Here is an 11,570-nt window from a genome sequence, read left to right on the forward strand (position 1 = left end):
TTGCCATCTTCCTGATTGTTTAAAGAATAAAATAAAATAGATTATAATAGAATAGAATAGTTTTTTTTCGCTGCTGATCCCCAGACCCTAACTACTACTCATTACTGCCCTCAGTTAATGATTCAAGAAAAAGAAAGAGACTGGGCAAAATGGCATTCATGGGACAGCTCCAAGGAGAAAACCACTGCTGACCAAAAAGAACCCGAAATTCTAGATAAAGTCTGGACTTAAATCACATACGCTCTGGTGTGATCTTAAACAGGTCGTTCATGATGGAAAACCCTGCACCGTTGCTGCCAGTGATGGCACAACCAGTTATCAGGTTAAGGAGCCAATTACCTTTTCACATAGGGTCAGGTTTGGATAGCTTTTTTCCTTAATAAATAAAATCATAATTTAAAAAAAAAATGCATTTTGTATTTACAATTGTTATCTAGGTCTAGTATTAAAAGTTGCTTAATAATCTGAAACATCTAAGTGTAACAAATATGCAAAAAAGTAAGAAATCAGGAAGGCGGCAGCACTGCACATTATGCAATTTCACGAATCTGGTTGCTAGGGCAACTTGGCTAATAGACAACTTCAATTTGTTACATTATGAAAACAATTATGAACTCGTGTATAAATGGTTTCTAATATTAATTTGAAGATAAACATGTTTTAATGAAGGAGATGGTGATATAAATGAATTCATTGTTTTTTCTTTAGCAGGAAAGCAAACATCTGTTTGTATTTTTGACGAGTTTTCCTATAATACATGTCTGCATAAAGGTTTGATGTTCTGTAACCTAGCACCACCTTTAATAGAGCAGATAGGATGCATCAGGTTGTGACGATAATTAAGTTTCCTAGCAACTGTTGCTAAGGAACCTGGTGGCTCCATGGCTCTGTCTACTTAAAAGAACACTTGTGCCAAGATTCATGTTTTCTTTCACTAATTGAGCAATTCTGGCTCTACTTTGCATCCATCACACAGAATAAGACATCGCCTCAATCGGGCGATGGGGGTATGTGGTGTGGCGTGTTCTGCGGTGCCGTGCGGACGCACCTGCACGGCACCCGCAATCACACCCACCGTGTTAAAACACGGGGACTCAGGGCTTGGTGGTTGATGTGGTGGTGTGACAAATGTTAAATAAAGATGGCTCAAAACTAGAGATGGACCGATCCGATATTACGTATTGGTATCGGTCCGATACTGACCTAAATTACTGGATCGGATATCGGAGAAAAATAAAAAATGTAATCGATCCATTAAATATCACGAAAGCACCTCACAAAACTTGCAACACGCCGTAACTCACCTCAGAACGTTAGCACGTCGGAGCAGTATGCATCACGCGATAGAGCAGCTGTGGCATGCAGGACCTGTTGGTGGTCTGGATAGCATGTGGAGCTTCGCTAGCAACCCGGCATTTAATCTCCGACAAAGTTATCCCCCGAGAGAAGTAAAGCAAGTGTGTAAGTCCATCTCTGAATGTTTGTAAAGCATTCCTGCGTTAAGCTTAACGAGCGACTGCCTCTCGCTCTCCGGCTGCTACTTCAATCATGAAACTGCTTAACGATCAGCTGATCGGCTTTTCTGTCGCGAGTCCCTGTCTCTTGTTTGCTTTTGGCCCACTTTGCACCAGAAAGAGGAAACCAGTGGATAAACAACAGCAGCACGTTTAAGCTTGATAAGCTGTTGTTAGAATGTATTTAATATTACTTCCTACTCGAGGATCTTTTTCTACGCTGGTAACTGTGCAGGGGCGGATCTAGCAAAGTTTAGCCAGGGGGGCCGATAGGGCATTAACAGGGAAAAGGGGGCACAAAGACATACTTTTCTTTCTTATTCTCATTTAAAATGTCTAGCTTTTAATTATTTAATATTTATCTGAATCTTATACCCAAAGTTTTAATCTGATGTAAAATGTATAGAAGTCCATTATTGTATATAGTAACTGTTAAGTCTAATATACCCTAGTAAGCTATAGTACTTTTTCCTTTGGGAAGGTACCATCTGTGCAGTCTGCAATTTTGTTGAAGAAAGAAGTTGAATGTATTTAATATTTCTTGAAAAAGAATTGATTTCTGTGTATTTTTTTTCACACTGCATCAAATTAAGGTTGATTACGTCGATTAAGCATCATGAGGTGGAGCGTGAGGGGTGGTTCCCTATTTTTTATTTATTTATTTTTGTTGTTGCTGGGAGTTGGAACCCTATTAGTTAGGTTGCTTAATATTTATGCTAAGTACTCTTTAAAATACCAGAATAGGGAGGATGGTGTAGGTTTAAGTTTATTAGATTGATCAGTATTGCTGAACTATGAAATATTTTTTTTTGCATACAGGTATAACAGAATAGCTTTAGTGTAGTTGTTGTTTTAAACTTGAGTATGAACTTATACAAAATGCAGCAAGATATTTAAAAAACAGTTTTGTTGATTAAAAAAACACTATATCGGATTCATATCGGTATCGGCAGATATCCAAATTTATGATATCGGTATCGGACATAAAAAAGTGGTATCGTGCCATCTCTACTCAAAACACAGATCTGTGGTCCCCCCCGTGCCTTAATTCCACCACAATCACCTTGGGTCAACACACCTGAATCAAATGATTAGTTCATTACCAGGCCTCAGCAGAACTTCAAGACATGTTGAGGAGGTTATTTAGCCATTTAAATCAGCTGTGTTGGATAAAGGACACATATAAAACCTGCAGGACATTGGTCCCTGAGGCCTGGAGTTCCCCACCCCTGCTGTAGGACCATGGTGGGGAGCATTCGGACAGAGGTCCTGCAGGCCCAGGTAGAACAAAAAGTTTCCATCTTTTTCCTAGATTTGAACCCAGAAACTTTTTCCTGTGAGGCAACAGGTCTATCCACTGTTCCACTTTAATATTATTTTAAAATTCACAAAGATGATGTTGCCATTAGCAGGAAATGCCACTGTTGTGTAAAATGGTGCATGGGTGAATGTTTCTAGTAACAAAACAGAGTTTATAGACCAAGATATTTTCTTTATTCCATCAGAGGCTGTTAAACTTATTAAAACTGTGCTGGTCAGACAGTCTTGGTTGTTAGATTATGTTCCAGAACAGTTTACATGCGTGACCATGCAGCATCACCAAGAAGCAAACCTTTGGATGACATAACAAACTAAGCATCTGTAGACTAATTTGTTCCAATCCATACAATCACTGGAGCCATGCAGTCAGAATGCATATGAGTGACAGCTTCCTACAGTTTTCTACCAGAGAATTATGTGAATGGGTCGATTTTAACCCTGACCTGGCCTGGTTTTTTGCCTAAAACTAACCAAATGATTTTGTTATCAAAACACATCCAAACCTAGATTTGAAATAGACTTTTAAAAGAAAGTGATACATTAATTAAGTTAAAAAATGCTGTTTTTTTGGTTTCACAAAGAGCCCAGTCTCCTGGAACAAAATGCTGTGAGTGATCCACAATGAATTCCTCCCTGCTTTGACTCTGTTACTTTTCATGCCACTGCACCTGATGCGTAGACTTCCTAGCAGATTAACACCATGAAAGCAACATCTCCATACTCTTACTGCAGACTTTATTTAACTGACGAGTTCCTAGTTTAACTAAAGCCAAAATTGCACAGCTTAGATCATCTACATATTTTCTTTTGAAACCGGAACTATGAAATTTCATAAATCTTTCCCCACAATTACATGACAGCATCTCATGTGTCTCTTCAGACTTCCCTCTTCATTAAATCTGATGACACAAATGTCACAACCAAATGGTCTCTTTCCTGTGTGAATTCTTAAGTGGTTCTTAAGATTGCTGTTAGACTTTAATCTTTTGCCAAAAACATCACAAATGGCCTTTCTTATGAATGAACACGCTTGTGCAACTTAAGAATCCCCTTACAGTTAAATCTTTTACCACAGATGTAACAACTGAACGGTGTCACTCCTGTGTGGATTCTGATGTGCCTCTTCAAAATACCTGACTGAGAAAAACTTTTACTACAAAGAGCACAACCAAATGGTTTCTCTCCTGTGTGAACGCTCATGTGTATCTTAAGGCTTCTGTCACACTTAAGTCTTTTACCACAAATTTCACAAACAAATGGTTTTTCTCCCGTGTGGAAGGTCTTGTGTAGTTTAAGATTTCTGTTACAATTAAACCTTTTACCACAAGTATCACAACAAAATGGTCTCTCTCCTGTGTGGACGCTCATGTGCATCTTGAAATGTATCCTCTGTGTGAATTGTTTGTCACAATCAGCAGATTTTAATTGTTTCTCCACAGTGTGAACAATCATGTGTCTCCTTAGATCCCCTGTTTTTGAAAATCTTTTAGGACAAACTTCACAGTAAAATGGCTTTTCTCCTGTGTGGATGCTCATATGTGACTTCAGAATCCTGAGCTGTGAAAATCCTTTGCTACAAACATCACAAACAAACGGTCTTGTGCCAGTGTGGACACTCATGTGCGTCTTTAAATGTATCCTCTGTGAGAATTTTTTATCACACAAACTACAACCAAATGGTTTTTCTCCTGTGTGGACTCATGTGTGTCTTAAGACTACAATGATACCCAAATGTTTTTTCACAGATGTTACAACTAAATGGTTTCTCTCCTGTGTGGACGCTAATGTGGACCTTAAGATTTGCATTTTTGTTGAATGTTTGTCCACAAATATCACAACAAAACAGTTTCTCTTCTGCATTTTGCTTCACTTTAAGGCATTTCTTATCGACCAAACAGCTGGAATTCCCTTTTCCCGATTGACATTGTCTGTGCTGCTGAAGAGACTGATTGCAGAAAAAATGCTCACCACACTCAGAGCAGCTAAAGGATTTTTCAGCGGCCTTACATCCCACATCACTATTTACCTCTGACTGACATGGCCCATTCTCCTTCCAACCCTTTTCACCATCTTCAGTTTTAGATTCAAAATTTAAAAGAGGCACATGACATTTAACATCAACGTCTGTCTGGTGAAAGTCTAAAGCCTTTCCAGTAGCATTTGCTTGTAAATTAACATTTGGTTCTAAGTAGGAGGCTGGTTCTGGTCCTCCCCCATCCTCTTCATCACTTTCTGCTTTAATCTCCTTAGCTGAGAAGCTGGTTGGAGACTCTGTTTGTCCTGTGCTTTGATGAAGCTGCACAAACTCATCATCTTCACCAGTGAATGGAAACTTGATGATATCAGCCTCATCCAGACTGTTACGCTTCTGTCCCACCTCTTCCTCTTTTATGTGGAGTGGGTCTGGGTCCTGCTGGTCGAAACTTGGAGTCCAAGGAAGCCCTTCTTTAACTGGCAACATCTGCTGGACATCTGCAGGGAACAGTGAACCATCTTGAACCATCCTCAGTTCAAGATCTATTATTAAATGTACTCTAACTTGCTGGTTAAAGTCAGGTCAGTTATTAGTTAGCCAGTTAAGAGTACATTTGACAATAGAAGTTGAACCACTGGGTCACATAACAAAAGCAATAGCTTTATATTTGAGGAAAATAAGGATAACTGGAAGAAAATGGATGCAGGGATGGAATATGAATATATATTTATCAATGTGTGTGCGATACATGACACCATGCCTTCATGAAACAGAGTTTGAACATTTTAAAATACCCCTAATAAATATTTTTCTGATCTTATGAGCCCTAGGCTCTTTTAAATCAATTTCATTAATTCTATCTTAATAGTTTTATATTGGTCATCATCTGGGTTAACCATAATTGGTATGTCTATTTTTTCTTTTCTAATATAATATTGTATAATATCTATCCATTCATTTTCCACTGCTGGTTTGGAACACAGGGGCAGCAGTCTGAGCAGAGAAGCCCAGACTTCCCATCTTTCCATAATTGTTTAGGAGAAATTATCTGTATTCTGGCAATACAACAAAGCAGATAAATAAAGGGTATAAATATTACTAAGTGTAAAGTGCTATTCACTTGTTTACACACACCTGTATAATTTAAGAACTTTTTAAAGATTCTAATATTTCAAATAATAATAGACAATATAAGAGAGCGAGACACCCAATGACTCTTTGGGAGGAGAAGGTTTAACTTCCATACAAAAAAGGGTTTTTTAAGCCTAATTTTCAGCACAGTTTGCAAATGTTTTTAACAGATCTTATTAACACTTTTAAACTGGTAGTTTGGTAAGATGTTCTCCGACTTATAGTAGGAGGTAATTTTATCATAACAATAGGAAGCAGGAATCCAAAAATTAATCTTGCAAAAGTTAGTAATCCTTTGTAATCTTTGCCAGTAATGTAACAGCAAGAATAGACAAAGCAGTTTTTACACAGTTTTGTGGAAATAGTTTACATTTCTTTAATCTCCAGCAAACACAAATATCTCACTTACCTACATCCTTCTTGACTTGTGTCTGCACTAATTCTGATATAGCTGATGGTGAAATAGGGGCCACCTTATCAAGATCTTTGGGTTCCTCGGGTGGAAGGCTCTTTGTGTGAACACTTTTGTGTCTTTTCAGATCCCACAGATGTGAAAAACCTTTACTGCAAACATCACAAGCAAAGGGTTTCTCTCCTGTGTGGACTCTTATGTGTCTGTCGAGACTGTACTGATGTCTAAATATGTTTCCACAAATATTACAACTAAAGGGTTTCTCTCCTGTGTGAATTCTCATGTGAGTCTTAAGATGGGATTTTTGATGAAATCGCTGTTCGCAAATATCACATCCAAATATTTTCTTGCTTGTGTCAACTACATTTTCCTCCAGTCTGGAAGCTTTCTTATTAACCAAACAGCTGGCAGAGTTTTCTGCTGAATGACTTTTCTTGTGCCTCTGAAGAGATCGCTTGTAGAGGTATTGTTTATCACACTCAGAGCAGCTAAAGAATGGAACATCTGCCTCACAGTGGTCCTTGGTCAGTCTTTGATGAAGCTGTGAGAGGCTGGCCTCCTTCAAACCATTAAGCTGCTCTCCTTCTTGACTGCTGATGAGTTTTGCCTGTTTCTCCTTCATGTGAAGGAGGTTTGGGTCCTTCTGCTCCAGACTGGGGTTTGAGGAAACACCTTCATCAACCTGGATAGCTGCAGGATACATTCAAACAAATGCACATTATGGAGACCTGGTGTAAGTACACATATCCTCAGCAGCTTTAATATATGAAATAAAATGAACAACAAATTGTTGCTGATCTATTTTGTGGATTTTAACAACAAAACTGGACCAAGTCTTTTACCCTGGTTCCACCAGTTGTCTTTTAATTAGCTAGTAATCATTGTTGGATTACAAATTATAACAAACTTTGGATCACATAGCATCAAATGCATTTGTTAATAAATATTTTGTTACAATTTTCTTTTTTTTCTTCTTCCAGCTGCTCCCTTTAGGGGTGCATAGAAGATCATCTCACCCTATCCCAGCATCCTTCTCTGTCACATCACCCCCTCTGCACATCCTCCTTCACCTCCCCTGTGGTCTTCCTCTTTTGCACCTGCCTGGCACCTCCATCTTCAGCATCCTTGGTCCAGCTTATCCACTATCCCTCCACTGTCTACCACCTTTTTGTCAGTCCCACCATCTCCAAATGATACTTCCATCACAAATCACCCCTGACACTTGCCTTCAACCACTCCACCCTGCCTGCACTCTCTTCTTCACCTTTGGGTGGCTGACCCCAGGTATTTAAACTCATCTATCTTTAATACCTGTGCTCATTGCAGGTTCACCTTTCCATGTCTCCTTCTTATTCACACATTCCTTTCATTATATTGCTCTTCAGAGCATAAGACCACCACTCCATGCTCTCTTCCGCCTGGTAGCTACTCTCACAATGATCACAATGCCATCTGCAAACATACAAATTGCAAATGAAAATACCACTATCTTTTTTAAAATTGTTTTAAGGACATCACCTGCACCTGGTAGTATCAGAAGGCTGCGTTCAGAACAAGATACAAAATAAAATGAAAAAGAAGGATAAAAAATCTGAACCCATGCAGGTTAGGTTAACTGGGGATTATAACCTGGCCACAGATGGGAAGCACTTTATGAATGTATTAAATGTAGCTGTGCTTTGGGTGGTGCTTTGCATTATTAGATGGATATAAAAATGGATATTTCTGCACTTTTACAGGTGTGGCTACATGCATACTATGCGTTTGTGTTTGTAATCATACAAATACACATACATACATAGTCTACGAAGGCATCTCAGACTACAGGTAAAAATGTAAATCTGCTGTTCTGTTTTATTGTGCATTTTAAAATATGAAATCAGTTTGGCAGACATAGCAAATTTTACTGTGTAAATTTTACTGTAGAGTAAGTGCTGCCGTTGTTGTCATTAGGGTTTGCTCATATTTAAAATTTGGCAAAAGGTTTCTTAACACTGAAACGTCATTTCCTCCTATGGAAACATGTTTCTGGGTCCACACAGAATCACAGGCACATCGTTAATATTATTTTCACTGCTGGCCTTTTTCTAAACTGTGTCTCACTGGTGCTTCCATTGACATCCACATTAATCTGACTTATGAATCTATTCCCTTTGGATTTGTGATTCAATTAGGTCTAAGTCCCAAACCTTAAATGGCACTGACACTGGAAAAATTACCATGGTACCGAGCCTTCCTGAAGAAAGTGCTGTCATACATTAAAGAAACAGCACTGGGAGAAATTGTTATTTAAATGGTATTTAACCAAAAGTATGAGGAAAGTTAATCCCTTACCTTGTCTGTTTCTGATGGCTAGCTGCTCCGTTTCTGATGTGGCTGGTTTAGATTTGAGCAACCTCAAATAGACTCCTCTTGATTTACCGGGTACAAATTTCCTAACTTCTGTGTGGATGTTCATGTGTCTCTTTAAAATTCCTGGCTGTGAAAATCTTTTATTACAAACATTACAACCAAATGGCTTTTCTCCCGTGTGGACTCTGATGTGTGTCTTCAGATTTCTCTTACAGTTAAAGCTCTTGCCACAAACATCACAACCGAAAGGTCTCTCTCCTGTGTGGATTCTCATGTGTGTCTTGAAATGCATCCTCTGTGCAAATCTTTTACCACAAACACTACAGCTGAAAGGTTTCTCTCCCGTGTGGACGCGTTTGTGTCTCTTCAGATCACCTAGATGTGAAAATCTTTTATGACAAACATCACAGTCGAATGGTTTCTCTCCTGTGTGGACTCTCTTGTGCGATTTCAGAATCCTCAGTCGTGAAAAGCTTTTACTACAGACGTCACAAAAAAATAGCTTCTCTCCCGTGTGGCTTCTCATGTGCGTCTTTAAATGTACACTCTGTGTAAACTTTTTATCACAAAGGCGACAGCCAAATGGTTTCTCTCCGGTGTGAATTCTCACATGTGTCTTAAGGTTACACTGATGTCTAAACTTTCTTTCACAGATATTGCAACTAAATGGTTTGTCTCCAGTGTGGACTTTCATGTGCACCTTAAGATTCACATTCAGCTGAAACCTTTGTCCACAAACATCACAGCCAAATGGTTTCTCTTCTGTTTGAACTGTCCCCTGTGAATCTGCATTTTGGTTCACTCCAGAGCTTTTGTCACCGACATCGCAGTTTGAAGCTCTTTTCCCTGACTTCAGTCTGATGTGTCTCTGAAGTGACCAGTCATGGAGAAACTGCTTACCACACTCAAAACAGATAAAGGGCTTTTTGGCATCACTATTTGTACCTGACTCTTCACTATCTTCACTTTCAGGTTCAGGTTCTGTCAGGGGTTCCTGCCAATCATCAGCTTCATACAAGTCTGAACGTTTTACATTAATATTGGGTTGTAAATTATTATTTGGATTCAGGTTTGTGGCTGGTTCTGGCTCTTTGTAGTCCTTTCCATCACCTTCTGCTTTAATCTGTTTGACTGAGCTGCTGGTTGAAGGCTCGGCTTCTCTGTTGTCTTCAGCTGGTGTTTGATGAAAGTGTAGGAGGTGAGGTTTCTCTTCATCATCTTCATTCTTTACACAAACAGCAGTGATGGGGAAACTGGTGATATCAGCTTTCTGTAGACCACGAAGCTGCTCTCCCTCCTGGCTGGTCAAGAGTTCCTCTTCTTCCTCCTTTATGTGGAGGAGGACCAAATCCTGCTGATCATGACTTGAGCTCTCTTCTTTAAGTAACAACATCTGCTGGACATCTGCAGGCAACATTGAAACACACATTTATATTATGGATAGATGGGACTACATTCACACTTTTATCCAGCAGCTTAAATATGATTGAAAGTTGTCACCCGTTTAGAAAGAATCAATAATAATTTAATAATCAAAAATCACTAAAACGTTTCCATCTCCATTCAGATTTCATTACCCAAAAAGTAATCCTATAACACACTAATACCACAGAACGCATTGCCAGTCCATGAATCCAGCTATGACCTCACATTAAAACAGGTGTATCATCCTGCCTGACAATATTTCTGAACAATATTTTAATATATTTAAAAAAGGCTGAAGGGAAGAAGACAACAGAAGGACAGGTACTGAAATACTCCACCCCCTCATATAAAAACATTTGCATGTATTTATTTATTAGATATTTCTTCATGGAGCTCTTTAATTTATTCACTTTGTATGACAAGAATTCTTTTAAATCTTTGACTAATATTTTAAAAAAAATTTTCCAGTGAGAAAAAATTGTAACTTGTTGCAGCTGTAGGGATGTCCTGAATCCTGTTTTAAAATTTCTTCATCAACAAAGGACAAGCTGTGATCGGGAGAGAGCTACATGCTGTGATGAATTCATCACCTCGCTGTACTGGAGGTGTCTTTCACCTTCCCCCAAGTATCCTTCAAGACTTAATTAGCTCAGCATTTGAGCCATGACTGCAGTCACACGTGGTCCAGTACACAAAGAGAAATGTTTTTTCTTTCATGTTTTGGCAACTAAACTTTATTGATAACTGTAGTTCACTCTGGCTCTTGACTGAAATGTACAAAACTGAGGGGAAAAGAAAAAAAGAGAAGACATTAACACATTTTTAACAGGTTCCCAAATTCCATTGTGCCCAGTGCTGGAAAAAACCTAAATGATATCCAGAAAGGACAAAAATTTGAATTACATATCAGAGTAGTGTGTTAAAAGAAAAGAAAAAAAATATCTGTCTTACCGAGACCTGTCCTAACTTGTGTTGGTGCCGTGTCTGATGTGGTTGGTGCAGATATCGGGGGCAGCAGCCCTTGGAGGTCACCCAGTTGATGGCTCTTTCTTTGAGGCATCTCTATTCCACTGACAGTTTTCAGGTACAAATGTCTGAAAGTGTAATTAAACAGACATCAGTATTTTAATATCAACTGTATATCTGTGCAGATATAACTGACTGATCACTTGCATAAAAAACACTGTGTCAGCTCTCTGTGTGTAAAACATCCTGTGGCGGGGTGTGGTTTGTGGCTCAGGTGCAGCATACGGCTGGAGCAGTGGGTTCATGGTGTCGTGTCAGGGGAGGCTGATACACACCTGAGCTCCAACAGCTGATTATGTCTCCCCTGTAAAAGATGTGCTGGGACCTGAGGTGGTATCCTGTGTGTGTGTGTGTGTGTGTGTGTGTGTGTGTGTGTGTGTAGTCAGCGTGTAGTTAGAAAGCTATATGCATGACG

The 11,570-nt window shown here is 39.1% G+C and overlaps 1 protein-coding gene across 1 annotated transcript in view; it reads right to left on the bottom strand.

Moving 5' to 3' along the window:
* Window positions 1–3,848: 3,848 nt before the first annotated feature.
* The window catches only part of LOC102207439 (zinc finger protein 585A-like), an 8,646-nt gene continuing 924 nt past the window's right edge, over window positions 3,849–11,570 (bottom strand). Inside the window, exons 2-6 of the mRNA XM_013913416.1 lie at window positions 11,081–11,223; window positions 8,687–10,108; window positions 6,350–7,042; window positions 5,141–5,306; window positions 3,849–4,407 (exon numbers count right to left, since the gene is read on the bottom strand). Coding sequence (XP_013768870.1) covers window positions 3,849–4,407; window positions 5,141–5,306; window positions 6,350–7,042; window positions 8,687–10,108; window positions 11,081–11,189 — 2,949 coding nt within the window. The 5' untranslated portion in view covers window positions 11,190–11,223. The remainder of the gene's footprint in view (window positions 4,408–5,140; window positions 5,307–6,349; window positions 7,043–8,686; window positions 10,109–11,080; window positions 11,224–11,570) is intronic.

This window comes from Pundamilia nyererei, unplaced genomic scaffold, assembly GCF_000239375.1.
Source record: "Pundamilia nyererei isolate P.nyererei 1_Seehausen unplaced genomic scaffold, PunNye1.0 scaffold00131, whole genome shotgun sequence".
Taxonomy (NCBI): Eukaryota; Metazoa; Chordata; class Actinopteri; order Cichliformes; family Cichlidae; genus Pundamilia; species Pundamilia nyererei.